A 22,394-nucleotide genomic window follows, 5' to 3' on the forward strand; every position below is an offset into this window, starting at 1 on the left:
ATCTTCCCCCTTCATTCTCTCCCTCCCCTCCCTATCATTTCCCCACTCCCCCTCTCAGTCATTTGCTCACCCCCCCCACATTCCGCATAGTTGGTGTAATGGTTAAACCGGCCCTGCTCCAAGCGACTGTATGTGTTTTTGATTTGTTTCAATCCTGAGGGCGCCTGCTTCCTGAGATAATTATCTCCGTAAATGCTGCCAGTAGGAGCCCTGGCTGGTTCACACCATGGTGGTTTAAAAGCCCTGCGGGCCAATAGGAAGATGCAACATCCTCCTTTGCATCTTCCTGCTGGCCCACGTTATGCTGGAGCTTTAAACTGCATAGCGATACCGGCAGCACACTTACGGAGGCAAGTACCTCAGAAAGCAGGGGGTACCGGAGCGGAGATCCCTACATACACACAGTGGAGAGGGGCAAAAAAAAAAAAAAAAAAAGAAGAAGTGTGTGAACCCCAATGATAATTACGGAAACTCCATAGTTTTCCATGATAACCTTCTTGAATCAAAACCAGTCTTTTCTTAAATATCAGGTATTATAGTAACCAATTATATGTCTTTTGAAACAAAATGATGTATGAATTAGACAAACAATGAGTAATTAAGTGTCAGGGTATGTGAAAAAGTAAGCGAAGCCCTGGTTTAATCGGCTAAATTAAAGGGGATAATCAGAATCAGGTGTTTAAATAATTAGGATACATGCGCGAGTAGGTTTTGAGATATATCTATACACACACACACACACACACACACACACACACAGTGCTCGACAAATCTACTCGCCCACTTGCCAGGAGCGATTGGATTTGGCCCGGTGACGACCCGTAATGGCCACCCCTGCAACGCATGCGGTTCTCTTCCAATTTTCCCCTGATCGCGCCGAGAAAAAAAAAATCCCCTTCTCTAATTATCCAGACATGGACTGGAGCAATGAGATTAGCATAACGACAAAAGGAAACAGATTTTTGGGGGTGTTTGAATACAATTACATCACCCAAATGATTAAGGAACCAACCAGGAGAGGGGCAGTACTGGATTTGGTGATATAAAATATTGTAGAAGTAATAACAAATATTCAAACTGGAGATCATTTGGGAAACAGTGATCATAACATGGTCTTATTTGAAATAAATCATCAAAGAACATATTATACAGGTTCAACAAAAAAACTTTACATTTTAGAAATGCAGATTTTAATAAACTGAGGGATAATCTACAAGGAATAATTTGGGATTACATTTTTGCAAGAAACAATGTGGAAGATAAATGGGCAGTATTTAGAACATTGTTAGATGAATGCAATCATCAGTGTATAACCTTTTGCGTAAAGTTGCAAAAGGGCAATCAAATTAGCAAATATTGAAAGCAATAAAAAAGTAAGATCAACCCTAAAAAGTCCTTAATAAGATTAGAAAAGAGAATATAGGACCCTTTCAGCGTGATATGGGCTGGCAAACTTTTGGAAATAAGGAAAAGGCGGGGGCATTGAATACATTCTTTACTTCTGTATTTTCTAAGGAGGAGTCAATTGCAAAAATATTGCAACAGGAGGAAGCCACAACCTCTATATTAACGAACAATTGGTTAACTGATGAAGAAGTGCCTAGGCGGCTTGCTAAAATTAATGTAAATAAAGCACCTGGCCCCGATGGCATACATCCAAGAGTTCTTAAGGATCTAAGTTCAGTAATAGCCAAACCATTACATTTGATACTCAAATAAACTATTTCCACAGGCTCAGTACCACAAGGTTGGCGTAAAGCAGATGTGGTGCCTATATTTAAAAAGGGAGCTAGATAATAACTGGGGAATTACAGACCTGTAAGCCCGACTTCAATAGTGGGGAAGCTACTTGAAGGTTTAGACAGGATAATATTCAAGAAAACCTAATGGGTAACAAAATTATTAGTAATACTCAGCATGGATTTATGAAGGATAGGTCGTGCCAAACTAGTTTTAGTTTATTTGAGGAGGTAAGTAGGCATTTAGACCAGGATAATAGTTTATGTGGTCTACTTAGATTTTGCAATGGCTTTTGACATGATGCTACACACAAGGTTAATCTACAAAATAAAGGAAATTGGTCTATGTAAAAATATTTGCACCTGGATTGAAATGTGGTTGAAGAATAGACACAGCTACTCCAACCTTTTGAGTGGAGTAGCTCAAGGTTCTGTAGTGGAACCACAGCTCAAGGTTCTGTAGTGGAACCACAGCTTTTTAACGTGTTTATTAATGACCGTGAGTTGCTCTCTCTGCCAAAGTCTCCATATTTGCTGATGACACTAAATTGTGTTAGGTAGTAAAATCAGAGCAGGATGTAATTTCTCTCCAGAAGGACTTGAATAGTCTGAAAACAGGCGCAGATAAATGACAGATAAATGTAAGGTTATGCATTTGGGAAACAAGAATAAACAGGCGACTTACAAATTTAATGGGGAAAATGTAGGTCAATTCTTGATGGAGAAGGATTTAGGAGTGTTTGTAGACAGCAGGCTTAGCAATAGTGCCCAATGTCAGGCAGTAGCTGCAAAGGCAAATAAGATCTTATCTTGCTAATGGGATATGGATGGAAGGAACGTATGTATAATTATGCCACTGGATAAAGTATTAGTAAGACCACACCTTGAATATGAAGTACAGTTTGCCACAACTCAATAAAAAAGACATTATGGAACTAGAAAAAGTGCAGAGAAGAGCCACCAAATTAATAAAGGGGATATACAATCTGATTTATGAGAAGAATTAGATTATAGGAGAATCTAGCTAAATTAGATTTGTTTACATTAGAAAAGAGGCATCTAATAGGGGATATGATAACTATATACAAATATATTCGGGGACAGTACAAGGAGCTTTCATAATAATTATTAATCCAAAGGGCAGTACAAAAGAACTCAGGGTCATCCCTTAAAATGGGAGGAAAGGAGATTTCAACAGCAGCAAAGGGAATGGTTCTTTACAGTAAGGGCAGCTAAATGTGTAATTAGTTACCCATGGAGACTATGATGGCAGATACAACAGATATTAAAAAAAAATTGGATATCTTTTTAGAAAGGAAAGGTATACAGGGATATACCAAATAGGTAAACATAGGAAGGATGTTAATCCAGGGAGAAATCTGATTTCACGAACAAACACACAAGAGATTCCCCCTTGAATGCACTCAGATAGGTCAGTGATAGTGATATGATTAGTACATTAAAAAACCTTTAATCACATATAAAATGATGTTGTAAAGAGGGACAAGGTAAACATAGTCCAGGACCAGTCCCTATTGGCAAACCAAAGAATCTTCCTGCTAACAAATAGACGGAAGATAAATACAGATAGCACTACATCAAGAAGCAGTGGGCCAAGTGGCGAAGGTAATCACCCATAGTTACCTACAGAAAAAGGTGCTAATCCAAATAATGGATGTTCTTATGTCTAAAAAATCAGCAGACCTCAGCAGATGCAGGCTGCTGATACTGAGTCTGTAGGGGTAAACATAGGAAGATGTTAATCCAGGAGAAATCTGATTTCCCTTGTGACATCATTGGATAATGTTTCACTGAGGTTTTTTATTTGCCTTCCTCTGAATCAAATATAGGGTAAGTATTATCATCTAAATTTAACATAGGTTGAACTTGATGGACATGTGTCTTTTCAACCTCATCTACTATCTACTATGAAACGATGCACTGTAACTATATATACACAACATAGCTGTTTTAAACGCATTTATGAGAATGCTACGTCAACCATAAGATTACATGATGACACACAAATAAGGATCAGCAAGGGAGTGCGGTACACCGTATGACCAAAGCTTTTCATAGCAGCACTGGAAAATCTATAGTGAATACCTTAGCCACCTACAGTATGGATTTACAAATGACATTGTTTTTATTGCTACAAGTGCAGAAGACCTCCAGCATCAAATCAGAGAACTTGCAGCAAGAGACCAAAGTGATCAACAAATGTGTCAACTATGCAGAGATCAAAATCAATGGAACAGAACAAGAATTCGAAGACTATGTCTACATAAAGCCAACAAATATCAATGGATGGGAACAGTTCAAATCAATAAGAGAATGAAGACGGGATGGAACGCATTTGGAAGAAACAAGACAATCTTGCAAGGGAACCTTCAACTGTGCCTCAAAAGGAAAGTGTTTGACCAGAGTATCCGGCCTGTGCTCATGCAAGGATGAAAAACATGGACCCTAAATGCAAAGATAATTTAGTGCGTCAGACAACTAAAAAAAGCTATGGAGCGATGTATGCTGGGTACTACCCAAAGTGACAGGAAAAATAATGAATGGGTTCGGAAGCCGGAAAAATTCTGACATCACATGGGTGAAGAAATTAAAATGGCAGTGGGACAAACATATCGCAAGAAGAAATGACCAGCAGTGGATCGACAATGGTTGAAGGTGATGATATATATATATATATATATATCAACTGTAAATATTCCTGTATATTCATTTGCATGTCTTAGACAGGTCTGCAACCCTGTCTTTCACCATTATCACCCAGCAAACAGCACTTCCACTGCAGCAAGGGATTCTGGGAAATTACATGCAAATGAGCACACAGTGCCACTTTTTATCTCATGCTCACATTACATGTGTTTAAAGCAGCATGCATTGACCAAGAGTTGCTCATGTAATGTGAGCATGAGATAAAAAGTGGCACTGTGTGCTCATTTGCATGTCATTTCCCAGAATCCCTTGCTGCAGTGGAAGTGCTGTTTGCTGGGTGATAATGGTGAAAGACAGGGTTGCAGACCTGTCTAAGACATGCAAATGAATATACAGGAATATTTACAGTTGCTTTATGCTTTACTGTGGAGGGTTATAGTCACTTTTTTTACCCACCATAACCTTAATAGTCGTATATATGTATGTATATATATATATATATATATATATATATATATATATATATATATATATATATATATATATATATATATATATATATGTATGTATGTATGTATGTATGTATGTATGTATGTATGTATGTATGTATGTATGTATGTATGTATGTATGTATATATATATATATATATATATATATATATATATATATATGTATGTATGTATGTATGTATGTATGTATGTATGTATGTATGTATGTATACACACACACACACACACACACACAGTGGTTGACAAATCACCAAAAAATCTACTCGCCACACAAAAAAAATCTACTCGCCACCTAGTAGCAAACGTGTGCTGCTTGGGCCAATATTTACTCGCCCGGGGGTTAAATCCACTCGCCCGGGGCGAGCAAATGTATAGGTTTGTCGAACACTGATATATATATATATATATATATATATATATCTTTGGGGACTACTAGTTCGTATAAGGGGTCGACAGGCTTAATGGGTCAACTGTGTAGGATCATTCGGGTTCCTCCCCTCCCTAACATGTGATGTAGGATGACTATGCAGAAAGGGTAGCCCCTCATTTGTAGGTCTTGTGACCAGTGATGTCACTGTAGGGAGATAGAAGGCTATATAAAGCTCCACCCAATGTTCTAGCAACAGGTTCCTCATAGTTCAGACTGAAGCCTCACTGTGAGTCCTGTAAATAGGTTTGTGTGTATAGTTATGTGTATTAAGGATGTCCCATCACCATTTATTGTTTTTAGTGAAGGAACATGCCATATATAGTTAGAGCCCATAGTAATGGAACTGTAGAAAAGGGTATACCTGTGTGTGGTTACAGACTTAAAGATACGTTGGCCAAAGAATTTGGCAAAATTACCCTTATGAGAAGAGAGACAGATAAGTATTTAACTATATAATAAGTCATATTGAATGTAACAATGGTGCTTTTTGTCTTTTGCTGTAAACATTAGGTGACAACCCCAGGAGCACTCCTTTTGACACACATATACATGGTGTGGTGGGTTTGGGTTCTGAGCTTGCAGGGGTTGTGTGCGCCCATAGTAACGGCCCGAGATTGTTCTCTGGCCAGTGAGCATGTGCTCAGCAGGAAGTCCTCGGAGTAGTAGCTGTGGAGCATAAACGGATAAGCCGCACTGGAAGGTCCTAAGTAAACTCCTGATCCTACAGTATATGCATGGATGAGGTAGGCAGTACACAGAGTGATGGGATACTGATGCCATAGGCCAATTTGAGATGGGGCACTATTAACACTATGTAGGAGATTGCCAATCTAACTATTACTAAGGTAAACAAGCATAAGTACCTGACCCAACCAGGGAAAGAAGTACAGAGTAACAATATTATTTGCCACCAGTTAATGTCTGAAGTGAAGTCTGTCTGTATGGCGAGCATTATGAGCGGCTGTGAATAAAGCTCTTTGAACTATAAAAGTTCCCCGCACCCATCGTTATTCTATCTGCATATCCACGCCCAGCCTGCATGGACTCAGCACTCTGAACAGGTATGAGAGACTGAGCACAGACATGTAAATATCACATATACAGACATGGTTACATTAAGAGGCTGTAGCGAAGATAAAGCGGTTGAGGGTACATCATGTACCTGATATGTCCATGAAGTCATCCAGATTAGGCTGCAGAGTGGCCAACTCTGGCTGGATCATATCCGCATTTCCAGCGTAATCTAAAAATAGAGAGAAGGGTTATTTAAAAGAAAGGACAATGTGGGAGTGAGAGGAGAGAGGAGAGTGAGAGAGGGGAGAGAGAGCCTGAATGCTTCAGCTTTTGGGTCTAAAAGACAAGACCCAGACTTCATAAACAATTTGATGAATGTAGACATTTTTATCCTACACGAGACATGGATCCAAAATCGTTGGAGACATCTCTCATACCAATGGGTTACAGGGAGCTCCTAGTACCAGCCCAAAAACACAAGGAGGAGCTTAAAAGCAGAATAAACCCAATAAAAAGAGGAGATACCCACATGTGGCTACAAATAAAAGGCTCTGTGTTCACTCATCAATGACACATACCTATGTGCAGCACACACGCCCCACCTCCGACTCCCCATATACTACAATCCAGATTTTCGAGATCCTGCAGACAGAGGCAATCCACTTTCAGACCATGGGCAAAGTGCTGATATGTGGAGACGTCAACGCCAGAACAGGCAGAGAACATAACTACATATATACAGATATAAATAACTATATTTTTGGAAATAATACATGCTGTCATAGCTTTTTCTGGAGTGACCCAGAGCGATGACAGCACAATAAACAAGAATCGTAAAGAGCTGTTGAACCTGTGTCACGGTCTGGGACTGTGCATAATCAATGGACGGGCAAGAGGAGTCTCTTTGGGCAGATACACATTCAGCTCTATGCTGGGCAGCAGCTTAGTGGATTATGCATTCACCGATATAGACCCACAAGCTACCGGTGCTTTTATAGTTACACCAGCATCCCATCTATCAGACCACAATCATACCCTGCTCTTTATTAAGAGACCACCTACAAATGGACAAAAATCGAGCCTTGCGACATACACAAACAATCAACAGTCCAGAAGTCGGAAAACGACTCCAAAGCTTTCAGAACACACACTATGAGCAGACCTAACATGGAGTAAACTTGGCAGTAAGAAATCTCAACCAAATATTCGATCTATTAGCAAACAAAATCAAAACTGAAAGAAATCAGCCCCAATAACACAATACAAAATCAAAGAAATATGATTTGATAGTGAATGCAACACCCTAAAAAAAAGCCTACGAACGATGTCAAACCAAAAAACACAGAGACCCAAACAATACAGAACTACAGAGACGGTACCACAAACACCTGAAACATTACAGGCTCACCCTAAGAAAAGAAAAAAAACAACCATATTGCCACAAAATCAGAAAGAATTAAAGAAGCATTTTATAACAATTATTTTTGGAAAACTTGGAACTATCTTGATCAAAACAGAATATTAGTAACAAACACCTGGCCATTGAGAATGGCAACATTTGGAAAAACTAAATTTGAGGATCTTTACCAAGAAATCCCAGAAGAAAACCTGACACAAGAACAAAAACAAATCCTCACCAAACAAACAACACTAGAAAACATTGTAAAAGATAACAAAAAAAAAACCTGGACATATCAATTACAATTCTGGAAATAAAAGAAAAACTAAGAAAAACCAAGAAAGCCAGTGGACCAGATTGCATTCTACAGGAGATGCTGAAGTACAGCAACCCATTGATACAAGAAGCTCTACTCAAAATGTCTTTACTACTGACTACTTCCCTGAACTGTGGAACCAAGAAATGATACCCCCTATTCCCAAGAAAGGAGACAGGCTGGACCCATCCAATTACAGAAGCATCTGTATCAGCAGCCCCCTGAGGAAACTGTTCAACAGCATCTTGAACAGCAGAATCCTCACCTTCCTGACAGAACAGAGTGTACTGATTAGGAGCCAGACACGCTTCCTGCCAAACCCCTGCACCATGGATGACATCTACAACCTACACAGCCTGTTCCATAAGCATGTCCACAACACCAACAAGGACAGAATCGTTGCTTGCTTTGTGGACTTTAAAAAGGCATTCAACTCCATCTGGGATCCAGGTCTATTGCTGAAAATACTAGCGCGTGGAATAGGGTGGAGAACATACAACACTAGCAAAAGAATATACAACGAAAAAAAACGTGGTGTGAAAGTAAATAACAAAGAGACAGATTTCTTCCGTTAAGGCCGTGGAGTTAGACAGGGCTGCAGCCTGAGTCCCACACTTTTTAACATATATATATTAATAAGCTAGCAGCAGCCCTAGAATCCTCCTTAGCACCTGGGCACCCCTTGCCTGGCACAGATATTAAGTTTCTACTACTGAATATATAGACAATCTGCTCCTGCTGTCATCAACAGAACAGGGCCTCCAACAGAACCTGGTGGTACCAGAAAAAAAATTCAGCCAGACCTGGGCACTCTGTGAACATAATCAAAACCAGAATAATGGTATTACAGAAACAAAATCTAAAAAACATCCAACCAAATCACAATTCACACTGAATGACAATGTACTGGAACAGACAGCGAGCTACACATACCTTTGTCTAACAATAAGCTCATCAGGAAGATTCAACCTGGCCATAAATACACTGAAGGAGAAGGCCCGCAGAGCATTCTAGCAATAAGGAAACAGCTCTACCATCTCAAACCACCAATGGATTCAAATATTCAACAGCATCATCACGCCTATCCTTCTGTATGGTAGGGAGGTGTGGGGTCCTGTGACCTAAATGTACCCAGACTTTAGAAAATGGGATACCAGCCCAACTGAAATACTGCTTCTAGAATTCTCCAAGAGCAGGAGTACATGAAACAATGTATGCCGGTCTGAGCGGGGCCACTTTTCACTACTGATTACTGTACAGAAGAGAGCATTAACATTCTGGGCGAGAGAGAGAAAACGAGAGCGAGAGAGAGAAAACGAGAGCGAGAGAGAGAGAGAAAACGAGAGAGAGAGAGAGAGAAAACGAGAGAGAGAGAGAGAGAGAGAGAGAGAGAGAGAAAAAACGAGAGAACGAAAGAGAGAGAAAACGAGAGAACGAGAGAGAGAGAGAAAACGAGAGAACGAGAGAGAGAGAGAAAACGAGAGAACGAGAGAGAGAGAGAAAACGAGAGAGTTAGAACGAGAGAGTTAGAACGAGAGAGTTAGAACGAGAGAGTGAGAACGAGAGAGTGAGAACGAGAGAGAGAGAGAACGAGAGAACGAGAGAGAGAACGAGAGAGAACGAGAGAGAACGAGAGAGAACGAGAGAGAACGAGGTGGGACCGTATGATTAAGTGGGAAGAGTGAGAGGCCATGCAATGGAGTGTAGGGAAGAGAGGAGACATGGAATGGCGATCTGACAGGGAGAAGTGATAGAGAAAGGATGCCTGTGCTATGGAAGGGAGACAGGGGCTAGGGTTCCCATGACAGAGGGGGATGAATGGAGGATTCCTGTGACAGAGAGGGAGGGTCTGTGATACACAAAAGGGAAGAACGAGTCTGTGATTGAAAAGGAAGAGTGGAGCCATGTAAAAAAGGTAAGCGAGATATAAGATATGGGCGAGAGAAGGGACACGTGACAGAGAAGAGGCGCCATCTGCTGTGAATGATGTGAGGAATGTGATATTTGTCGGAAAGGGAGAATGGCGCTTACCATAGTCCGGAAATGGATAGGCAGGGGGGAGACCATGTGTCGTAGTGAACAGGGTGTCAGAGATATCAGATAAGAAGTAATCCAAGTCATACAGCTCCTCCTCTGCCCCTCGCCCTTTCTCCAACAGGGGGCACCCAGCATACACCTCACTGCACCTCCAGGACGGGGGGCTCTGCCGCAGAAGGAGAGACATGGGTCAATATGAGCTTCAGTCTATATGGTCCAGGAAGCTCTAACCAACAGCTGACAGATTAGCGTTTCTAAAGAGGAGACATACGTGACCCCAATATTCCAGTGGGACGAAAACTGGGGACACGTATTTGTGTCCCTTGATATTTTTTTGGGACATTTAGAAGTGTCCTTTGCCCAGTCTGGAGATACACACCTTTTGCTCCTGGAATGGCTCCCCCTCCTGGTGAGGTTTCCGCAGCTGCAAGGTAAAACCACCGCAAAATGAAAGCACTGCATGTGTACAGCCTCATCGTTCTACATCACGAAGCATAAATGATCTCGATCTAATCAAGTCTTACTTCAGAAGATTGTGAACATAGAAGAGAAATAATCTTTAAAAATTGTGTTGACGGAGTTAAACATACCCCTGCCTAATTACGGGATTTTTTTTTTTCCCTTTCAACAATATTTTGAAATATTACATTTTTAAGGTTATTATACAGTAGATAAAAAGCACAAATATCTAAACATATAACACAGAAAACAGCTAAAGAATACAGGAAGGCAGGTGCATGATAACGAGGGCGATGACTTGACGCATACGCTTAAGCCAAGAGCAGCCCGAGATATAAAACGCAGAGAAAGGAGACGGAACAAAAGGCAGGAAAGAGGCAGAAACTTAAAATTAAGCTAGAGTACGTATAAGCGGGCTAGGGATCCCATGTCGGTACAACTTGGGAGAGTTACCAATGAAGGAGGCTACCCATCAACAAGTCACCCAACGCTGATTCCTTAGTGTTAATAGACATTAGCATTCTGTTCATTTAATTCACGCCATAGATATTAAGTGTATTTCTACTGTTTTTGAATTTCGGGCGTACACCTGTGCACGCTAGAACCTTGTACCAAAAACACTACTTACATCACCTTTAAGGTGGCAGAGAAAACCGCTGCAGAAAACCTTCGAGGAACGTAACAAGCCCCCATTATTGAATACATAGACCTGCGCCAACATGCAAATGTAGCTCTGCCCAAAGGGCCTCCCGCATGCTCCATAATTCCATCGTCCCATAAATTCCCAACGCAGGCTCAATTAGGATTAACACATAGATGCTGCCTGTTGAAGGTATATTTCAGCGTGAGCTGCGACAAAACAACAATATAGCATTTGCTGTTCATTTCATCGTTGATACACGAAGCCAGAAGCGTTCTGTGAGAAGCAGGTTAGGTTTAACCCTAATATCAAACATCTCAGGGAGTTTCTCATGGGAGGGAGCACATGGATTGTGTTTCACTAGATGGCCGAGATGGGAGGTCTGGTGTTTAGTCTTGTATGCCTGCTTCTTCTTGTGACGGGAAGCAACTCTAAACTGTGCTAAAGTGAGATGTCTGGAGTAGAAGCGCCCTCCATCTTGTCTATACTCCATGTCATGGCAATAAACTTGGAGAGGTGCAAAAAAGGAATAATGACATCTCCACTGAAACGGAGTAGAATGATTCATTAGCTATTTTATTACTATATTAATGTGGGTGTGGTTGGACCAAGTAATACTACAGAAATAATGTTCAGGTACCAAACCTATATTAAACAGAACCAACAAAAATAAGGTCCAGGTGTCATCTCTGCTTCTTGAATGCAAACAGAGTCTACGACGGAAAAATCTCTGACATACTCGGAAAGGGCTAATACAGCGGCTTTTCTGACTAGAGGAGGAACACGGCCCTTTGGGGACATCCTATTTAGGATGGACAACACAAGTCAATTGTCCACAAGGATGAGATAGCCCCTTTTAAGAGATTGCAGGCTCCCTAAAACAATTCTACCTTCATTGTCACAAATAGTGGTTTCACGCTGAAAGGGGATCTTCTTGTGGATTAAAATGAAAACTCCTCCTACTTTACATGAGCAAGAGGGCACTGAGGATGTTTACCAAGGTTCCCCAACTCAAAAACGGTTACATTCAGCTTCAGTGAGGAAGCGAGAGGTCACTTGGTTGAAGTTCTTGGTTCCTGCTGAGGGCTACACAAGTAATTTTTTTACACAAAAAAAAAAAAAAGATACTGTAGATACAGCCCAAGTAAAGAAGAAAAAACAAGAAATTAAAAAACAAAAAAAACCCAGAAGGCCCTGTTGAAAAACCCGACAGGGTCCTGCACGGAAGGCATAAAAAAACAAAAAACAAAAAGAACCCTATAATGTCGAGCTTTTATGAGCATGAGGTCTCCAGCAGGGATTGGGGTTTACAGAAAACAGAGTCATCTGGTAAGGGCAGTTTGATGCTCATTAGGGATATGAATAATTGCTCAAATCTGTTCTTAATATAGACCTATTTTGTACCATAATATTTCTAGAGTAAACCAAGACAAGTGTGTGCATCACTAAACCGTTGGTCTTATCTTTTGGTGTTAGAGGGAATAAGCGACCAGACAGAAGTCCTCTAGATCGATAAGGAATAAGAAGATTCTTGGGTGCCTTCTCGTTCTCAGGTGTCATCTAGAGTCAGAGTGAGTTCTCAATTTGCTCTGTCCAGGAACTTCCCCCTATTGCCAGCTGAGACGGTGTCACAGTTTAGGCCGAAGGGGAAAAAACCTCACGGAAACGTTGCGTTTCACCATGATCTCTCAGCGTGGCTCTGCTTGCCATCTTGTTAAAATAAGGCGGAAGGAGAATATCCATCTATATGTCAATTGATTTTCTCTGGGTGTTGAGGTAATATGTCAGCAATCTCAGCGTTTAGCCAGTGTATATGGGAGATGAGTGCCTTCATTTATTTAAATGTATGTCTCATTGAGATCTACTCACAGACAGAATATTTTTCTTTGATTTGTAATAGTTGAAGTGAAGTATCAAGTCTCTGGGAGCCATGGAGTCTGGATCCCCGGGGCCTCAATTATCTCTCTGCTCCAATCAGTGAAACGTTCCTTAAAGGAGAGACAGCAGCAGGTAGAGTTCCAAGGCCAAAAGGCCCATACACTTGTAACTGCTCTAATTCTGAGGTTGTGAAGTCTAGAAGGTTTTTTATCATCTTTTTGAGCATCTTATAGGGCAAGGCTCTTTAACTGCGGCCTACGAAGGGCCATGATGCGGCCCTGGGACTCTCAGCAGCTTAAGTAACCCATATGAAATTAGTCGAAGCAAAGCACAATTTGTCACACCAAAACTCACTTATATTTACATTACCTTAACTTACATGTGGTACAGATGTTCTACGTGCTTACAAAATGATAAAATATAATTTTCATGTTTTTAAATGTACCCCAAATTATATTGTAATAAGCTTGTGGCCATTCTACTCCTAAATGTTTTCTGATCTGGCCCCTTTGGAGAACTAGCTGAAGAGCCCTGTTGTAGGGTCAGTGTGTGATCATTTAGCTGGGAGACGTCTTCTGATTGTTATGGGGTGGTATGGGCCTGTACAGGAGAGGGTTAGCAACAGTTGACAGCTCGAGTGAGTAGCAAGACGCAGGAAATACCCTCAGAATCCCATATCGAACAGGCCACAAACGTGCCAATGGGATTCTTCAAAGCTGCACCTTAAACCTTCTCACATGCTCTAGTGAGATGTACATGCCTCTGATCAGTCAGGGTGAGAAGTATGTGCCTTTGCTGTCTCAGTGTGAGGTAATGAGAGGTATGTGTGCCTCCAACAATTCAGTGGTAGAAGGGGGTGCGAGATACGTGTCCCTGAAGTTTCTGTCGGAGGATTAATAAGCGAGTGTTCCCGATGTCTCAGTGGGAGAAGCAATAGGGAAATGGAGTCAGTGGAAGGAGGTGAAAAATGCCTCTCTCAGTTGAATGAAGGGGTAAAACATATGTCTCTGTGTGTTAAGGGATGAGAATGTGTGTCCCTTGTGTCTCTGCAGTGGAAGAGGCGTGAGCCTTAACGTTCTTCTGGAAGGTGTCGGTGATGCCTTATACAAAACGTGTGCGAGTCTGAAGTACATTTCCTGGATATTTTGCTTTTGGAGTGCAACGGTGGTGGGTTTGTGAAAAGCTTACCCGCTTCTTGTAGTAAATTCTCCACTTGTGATATTCCTTCATCACCACTTCAATACGGCGCTTCCAGTAGTTGCCCTCCAACACCACGGCCTGAGATATGGGGGGCGGGGAGGGAAGAGAGGAAAACGGAGCAAGAGAGGAAAAAGGAGTGAGAGGAAAAGGGGGTGAAAGAGAGGGCAGAGCACAGAGAAATATAGGCATGGTGTTACATTGTGCTCACACAACACTGTAAAAAGGTCAGATGAACGAAGATCACAAAAGAGCCACCACAATATTGTCCATCAAGAAGCAAAAGTTGCAGACCTAAACAGTCACTGAATGTGTGGTCATATGCTGGAGCTTCCATAGTGATATTTTGCATATGGCCTTTTAATACATGTACAGTATATGACATGATTACGGTCCATAAGGTTCTTAGGTTAGAAGGGGGTTCTGCATGCTGCAAATAGGATACCAATAACAATAAAAAAAACTTTAAAAAAACTATCGTTCATATGACTACAAATATTAAGGTCTCTTCTTCAAATAAAGTGCCAGTGTATGTTTTTAATGCAGCGTTTTACATGAACCCAAAGTGCTTCCGCTTCTCCCTGCACAAGGAGCACGGGTGTGGAAAGCGCGCTGGGAGCAGATGTCACATTTTCCGTTAACAATTCCAGGTAAAAGGTGTGGAGTTTAAATATTTTTTACTTTCTATTCGTACAACTTATATTTAGCACAATCCCATAGCTAAGTAGGTATTGGTTTGTTTGTTTTTGCCTCATGTTGAACCTTTTTAGAGTTCCTTGAAATGAGGCACAGTGCCAGTCCAGTTACATGTGCCCTGGCCTCCTGCCCACAGGACAAGCCTCCTCTTTCCTTCTACAGTCACAAACTGAAGAGCTGCAGAACCGTGCAACCCTCACTCCCTTCCCCCATACTAACTACTTGCTGGGGTACCTCTGGTTTCCGGTGATCCTCCACTTCTGATCCATCCAAGGGGGTCACAAACCCACATACCGGGGTCTTCCTTCTCTCCACATCTGGAAGACACACAAAGATGGAAGTTAATACCGACTTCTACTGTACACTGTGGTTGGTGGTCTCCAAATACTCCAACTGTTAAACCTCAACCCCTTCAGACAGGGTGTACACACAGGCAGGGGTGTACACACAGGCAGGGGTGTACACACAGGCAGGGGTGTACACACAGGCAGGGGTGTACACACAGGCAGGGGTGTACACACAGAGTGTACACACAGGCAGGGGTGTACACACAGGCAGGGGTGTACACACAGGCAGGGGTGTACACACAGGCAGGGGTGTACACACAGGCAGGGGTGTACACACAGGCAGGGGTGTACACACAGGCAGGGGTGTACACACAGGCAGGGGTGTACACACAGGCAGGGGTGTATATGGGAATATCACGGTCATATTGGTCATATCACAGTAACCTCTGTAGTACACCAAGTGGCCAACATGTGATGGTATGGAGAGAGCAGAGTACCACTAATATATGATACGCAGGACCAGAGTATTAATACTTTTGTGTTGACACATTAACAGTGCACATTCTTTTAAAAGAAAAGAGTATTTACGTGAGAGACTGCCCCCCCCCCCGCTGCCCTTTTATTAACATGAATATTGCAGACATCTTTTAAAAATACGATCCAAATTCCCCTTCTCACTTTAATAAATATACGGTAGATATAGATCCATTGCATTACAACTTTAAGGGAAGCCAACCGCCATGTACACCCCTGTTTAGTGATTGTGTGGGCCCTGCTCACACTGTACGTACAAGCTACGAAATACACAGTGTAGTGTACGGGGGTGTTACTCTCACTGCCAGCAGCAGGACCTGCAGGTGTATATGTTATCCTCGCCTTGGAAGTAATAAGCTGGGCAAATGCCTTCACAAAAAAGCATTAATACTGTGCCGGTTCCAAGAAATTCTGGGACAGCTATTCTTTATTTTTAAATCTAATTTTAGAGAGGTTTATACAAGATCTATACCCCCTAAAAAAATTTTTTTTTAAAAAGACAGAGCCTGGTTAAGAAAATCCAGTTTTTTGAAAGTATATTGGAACTGTACGTTTGTAATTACTGCAAATAAAAAAGTAGTGGTCCTTGATGCCTCCTCGTCTCTCTCATGTCTAGTGGCTGCAGTATAATAATAACACTACTAAGCTTCAGCCACTAGACAAGACGAGTACACAATGTAGCATCCTGTGTTACTCACACTGTAAGTACCAGGCTCTCCAGATGGCATTGTTCAGACGGATCTTGTCTCTGCACAGCAATCTCAGGCCCTTAAAATTCTTCCATTTTGGGGAAACCAGTTTTCCACTAAAAAAACAGAAGGATCATTGAGTGTCTATTATATTATCTTCACTGTTAATCGCTCTTCCCCCTATTCAATGTGGTGAGTAGCTGGGTAACAATACAGTAAACAACGTATTAACTTCCAGTCAAATAAATGGATCCCAATACACACACACACACACACACACACACACACACACACACACACACACACACACACACACACACTTTGTCCTAATCCAAACACTTCATTGTAAAAATCTTCCTGTAGTTTTTTTTTTTCTCTCCAGGATTACCAAATCATTAGCTCCTGGATCATAAACCACTGGTGTTAAATCACTGAGCGCTCCACGTTTTCTGAAGAGCCAATCAATAGTGGCAATCCCATAAGACGTACATCGTTACTGCATACAGGAGGTGGGAAGAAGACGAAGACAAACAAATAATAATATTTATTTAATTTATAGGGGGAATATTGCTGCCGGCACCATTCGCAAAAACAGTATACATTGAATATGTGGAGTTTGCTATTGAGCAATGACCTGAAAATCATTTTTGTCAAGCGTGACCAATGACACTACTTCTATAAAAAAAAAAAAACTATTTGTAATCAGCCTGTGTGCGTTCTAAATAGAAGCAGTGATTATTGTGTTCTGCTTGTTTACTGTAGCGTGTGTATACACACACAATAAAATTTCACGTATAATTGAATGTCCATTGTTTATGCTTAACATGGTTTGTTACATTTTACCGACAGGTAATGGGCAGAACGACACTTGCAGGCCCTTGTTCAACATGTTGTGAAGCTACTCCCCATGCTAGAGAAGATGGGAGTCCTGTCGAATGGAACTGAACTGGGAAGCCAACACCCCTGATGAAGCTTGGTAAAACTAGTAGGGTGGAGGACTGTTCTAATGGAACTTGTGAACCAAAATTCCTAGTCAGACTGTTTTTCTGCCGAAATCTCGCAAGAGGAGATTAGTCCACGTGACGCGGAAGTTCACGGAGCTGCCGAGTGCAAGAGGCACAGGACGCTCTTCGGACCGGAGCAAGACTGAATGGGACAGATCTCCGGTGGCGAAAAACCTTTTTTGGATTGTTCACCACTGCGCAAAACCTTCAAAAACATATATTTCTCCCTACACTTCCACTTCTGAGCTGACACCCATGGAAAATATTTAATTTATAAAAAAAATGTTTTACCAGGATGTAATACATTGAGAGTTACCTCTTCTTTTCAAGTATGTCCTGGGCACAGAGTTATAACAATACATGGTTACATTAAAAGAACAGAGGTAATACAGTCAATTCACAGACATTTCATGGACAGATAGAGTTGGAGAATTGGGTACAGAGGATAAAGGCCTGGTGAGTTTCAGAATGAAATAGAGAAGCTTGAACCAAACATCAGCGAACGGCACCAAACGGCTCACACCCTTTAGCTGCGCCAACGGCCGTCCGCCTTTGGCGCAACGCAGATGTACACTGAAGGGGTTCAGAATGAATGCAGCTGTGAATACAAAGTTCTTTGTAGTCTTGGCTCTAACATTCCAGTGGGTGGGGTTGACGTTCCACAAAGTACAAGCAAATGTTAACCCTTAGCACACTGGTACTCTGCAGAGGGGAGCAGCTCTTGGGGAGCCCCATCAGATGTGAGCCCAGCAGTTACTACATCCAGTTCTCTCAAAGACATCACAACAGTGGATCAAGAACTCCCAGAAGTGATACTCGGATTGTCTTTCCTTGCCCGATTTAAACCTCTATTCTATAAGTGCGGACCATTACAGCAGGATTTCCACCTACACCTTACACTATGGTTTCTTTCTTTGATGGTTTCCTGTGCGCTGTAGGTTTGTTCCTTTGGAGCTGAACTGGGAAGCTCCATCACAGAACACTGATTAGTGTTCTAAATAGAACAGGTGTGTAAAGTTTGTACGTAACAAGGTAATGGTACTCTGATCCCCCAAATAACATCACTAGAGACGGAAGAATTATTAGCCCAGATGATGCAGTATTTTCACGGTTTTGAATATTTATTAATTTGTTGTAGTTTGAAAAAAGTCGCTACTGGAAAAATACAAAATTTGAAATTTGGGGGAAATACAGGAAAAAAGGGACAGGCACTCTTATATGCAATTTTTTTTTAATTTATTTGATTTGTTTTTACAGTATGCACCCTTCCTTTACCCTTATTTTTTTATTTTGTGCGTTCCCTGTTTCTCACACACACACACACACACACACACACACACACACACACACACACACACACACACACACACACACACACACACACACACACACACACACACACACACACACACAGTGTTCAATCGTTGAAAAATTGAATTTTGACCATCTCTAAAAATGACACCTCCAGCACTGAATATGGTTTTCCTGTAGAGGGCTGTGTAGATAGAAAGTAAAACCTTAGTAATACATGGGCACATGGGAAAGGGTGCAGCTGTGCTCGCCTGCCTCTTGTCACATCGTTGTCACATGCACCCGGTGTCACTGCTGTTTTTTCTGTAAGATATGGATAAGCTGAGGGGCCTTAAGAGAAAACATCATTTGCCACCGGCAGATTGTTAGTAGCTGGTCTGTGGTAGCCCCTTTCATGGCACAAAACTGCACAGCCATCACACTATCAAGATCCTTTCCAGGGATCCACAGAGCATCGTGCCATAAACCCCGTCCCTGTCGGGTCCGCAGAGCATTGCGCCATAAACCTCGTCCCTGCCAGGCCCGCAGAGCATCGTGCCACAAACCCCATCCCTGCCAGACCCGCAGAGCATCGTGCCACAAACCCCATCCCTGCCAGGTCGGCAGAGCATTGCACCATAAACCCCCGTCCCTGCCAGGTCTGCAGAGCATTGCGCCATAAACCCTGTCCTTGCCAGGTCTGCAGAGCATTGCGCCATAAAACCTTGCTCTGCCAGGTCCACAGAGCATCGCACAATAAACCCCATCCCTGCCAGGTCTGCAGAGTATCGTGCCATAAAAGTCTATAGGAGAAAACAAAGCCGGCTGTAAGCCCAAGGAAAAAATGCTAGATGTGATATAAAGTTCATAATGGCTTAGACAGGATATTCAGGGTAATAGGCACCAATGTAGAGGTAACGTGAGGCAGCGGTGAGGGTGATTGTCAGCAGAAAATAGCCATGAGATATGAGCAAATCCCTAGAGCCAAATCACTGCTGCAAGTATCATATAATCCCAAAAGCGCTGTATATCCGACGTGGAGTAAGCAAGGATACTCACAATGATTCGCCGGTTCCCCTGCCTCTTGGCCAATCAGGACTGGAACAGAGCTCCTGTATCCCCAGGACGGCATCTCTCTGATCCACAGGAATCCAATGGCACAAAAAGAAGATCAGTGTGACAGCCAAATCATGAAAAAGCGGAACTCACCAGCCAGAAAATGAAGTAAAAAAACATTATTAAACTACATTAAAAGTGAAGACATCACACACAAAAAAGCTCCTCCCACGCGTTTCACGCCATCACTGGAGCTTTCTCAAGGATTGGCGGTCACACTGACCTATTTTTGCCATCGTGCCATAAAACCTTGCCCTGCCAGGTCCACAGAGCATCTCACCATAAACCCTGTCCGTGCCAGGTCCGCAGAGCTTCGCGTCATAAACCCCATCCCAGCAGGTTCGCAGAGCATCGTGTATCGTTCCATAAACCCCATCCCTGCCAGGTCCGCAGAGCATCGTGTATCGTTCCATAAACCCCATCCCTGCCAGGTCCGCATAGCATCGCGCCATAAACCCCGTCCCTGCCAGGTCCGCAAAGCATCGTGTCAAACCCCGTCCCTGCCAGGTCTGCAGAGCATCGTGTCAAACCCCGTCCCTGCCAGGTCTGCAGAGCATCGTGTCAAACCCCGTCCCTGCCAGGTCTGCAGAGCATCGTGTCAAACCCCATCCCTGCCAGGTCCGCAAAGCATCGTGTCAAACCCCATCCCTGCCAGGTCTGCAGAGCATCGTGTCAAACCCCATCCCTGCCAGGTCTGCAGAGCATCGTGTCAAACCCCATCCCTGCCAGGTCTGCAGAGCATCGTGTCAAACCCCATCCCTGCCAGGTCTGCAGAGCATCGTGTCAAACCCCATCCCTGCCAGGTCTGCAGTGCCTCATGCCATTAAAATCCCTTTAAGCCAAATAAGGAAGATATCAGAAATATGAATATGGACGATATCTGGTGGCAATTTGAAAGCACACTCACGCTCATCTCTTATATCAGGGGTTACACTACAGCATCTCACACAGAACACACAGCGCTCCTACACTAAGGCTGTGATTATACCAGAAATCGCCCGTGGCGTATCCTGGAGAGAAACCACGCCGCTCAAAAACAAGTGTTATACATCCCTGAAAACTGCTTATACCAAATTCAACCGTCTCCCCGCTTGCTACTGCCCCCAACAGCAACCGTCTCCCCGCTTGCTACTGCCCCCAACAGCAACCGTCTCCCCGCTTGCTACTGCCCCCAACAGCAACCGTCTCCCCGCTTGCTACTGCCCCCAACAGCAACTGTCTCCCCGCTTGCTACTGCCCCCAACAGCAAGTGTCTCCCCGCTTGCTACTGCCCCCAACAGCAACCGTCTCCTCGCTTGCTACTGCCCCCAACAGCAACCGTCTCCCCGCTTGCTACTGCCCCCAACAGCAAGTGTCTCCCCGCTTGCCCCCAACAGCAACCGTCTCCTCGCTTGCTACTGCCCCCAACCGCAAGTGTCTCCCCGCTTGCTACTGCCCCCAACAGCAACCGTCTCCCCGCTTGCTACTGCCCCCAACAGCAACCGTCTCCCCGCTTGCTACTGCCCCCAACAGCAACTGTCTCCCCGCTTGCTACTGCCCCCAACAGCAAGTGTCTCCCCGCTTGCTACTGCCCCCAACAGCAACCGTCTCCTCGCTTGCTACTGCCCCCAACAGCAACCGTCTCCCCGCTTGCTACTGCCCCCAACAGCAACCGTCTCCCCGCTTGCTACTGCCCCCAACAGCAAGTGTCTCCCCGCTTGCTACTGCCCCCAACAGCAACCGTCTCCTCGCTTACTACTGCCCCCAACAGCAACCGTCTCCCCGCTTGCTACTGCCCCCAACAGCAACCGTCTCCCCGCTTACTACTGCCCCCAACAGCAACCGTCTCCCCGCTTGCTACTGCCCCCAACAGCAACCGTCTCCCCGCTTGCTACTGCCCCCAACAGCAACTGTCTCCCCGCTTGCTACTGCCCCCAACAGCAAGTGTCTCCCCGCTTGCTACTGCCCCCAACAGCAACCGTCTCCTCGCTTGCTACTGCCCCCAACAGCAACCGTCTCCCCGCTTGCTACTGCCCCCAACAGCAAGTGTCTCCCCGCTTGCTACTGCCCCCAACAGCAACCGTCTCCCCGCTTGCTACTGCCCCCAACAGCAACCGTCTCCCTACTTGCTACTGCCCCCAACAGCAAGTGTCTCCCCGCTTGCCCCCAACAGCAACCGTCTCCTCGCTTGCTACTGCCCCCAACCGCAAGTGTCTCCCCGCTTGCTACTGCCCCCAACAGCAACCGTCTCCCCGCTTGCTACTGCCCCCAACAGCAACCGTCTCCCCGCTTGCTACTGCCCCCAACAGCAACTGTCTCCCCGCTTGCTACTGCCCCCAACAGCAAGTGTCTCCCCGCTTGCTACTGCCCCCAACAGCAACCGTCTCCTCGCTTGCTACTGCCCCCAACAGCAAGTGTCTCCCCGCTTGCTACTGCCCCCAACAGCAACCGTCTCCCCGCTTTGCTACTGCCCCCAACAGCAAGTGTCTCCCCGCTTGCTACTGCCCCCAACA

The 22,394-nt window shown here is 43.7% G+C and overlaps 1 protein-coding gene across 4 annotated transcripts in view; it reads right to left on the reverse strand.

Moving 5' to 3' along the window:
- MLXIPL (MLX interacting protein like) overlaps positions 1–22,394 on the reverse strand; it is a 121,658-nt gene that overhangs the window by 31,264 nt on the left and 68,000 nt on the right. For all 4 annotated transcript variants that reach the window (XR_012800441.1, XM_075594483.1, XM_075594484.1 and 1 more), the window contains 6 exons: positions 16,502–16,608; positions 15,217–15,299; positions 14,278–14,367; positions 10,492–10,536; positions 10,107–10,278; positions 6,509–6,589 (listed from right to left, as the gene is read on the reverse strand). Coding sequence is in view for 3 of the 4 variants with exons in the window: in XM_075594483.1 (XP_075450598.1) it covers positions 6,509–6,589; positions 10,107–10,278; positions 10,492–10,536; positions 14,278–14,367; positions 15,217–15,299; positions 16,502–16,608 (578 nt within the window). In the remaining variant the exon portion in view is untranslated. The remainder of the gene's footprint in view (positions 1–6,508; positions 6,590–10,106; positions 10,279–10,491; positions 10,537–14,277; positions 14,368–15,216; positions 15,300–16,501; positions 16,609–22,394) is intronic.

Source organism: Ascaphus truei, chromosome 3, assembly GCF_040206685.1.
Source record: "Ascaphus truei isolate aAscTru1 chromosome 3, aAscTru1.hap1, whole genome shotgun sequence".
Classification (NCBI taxonomy): domain Eukaryota; kingdom Metazoa; phylum Chordata; class Amphibia; order Anura; family Ascaphidae; genus Ascaphus; species Ascaphus truei.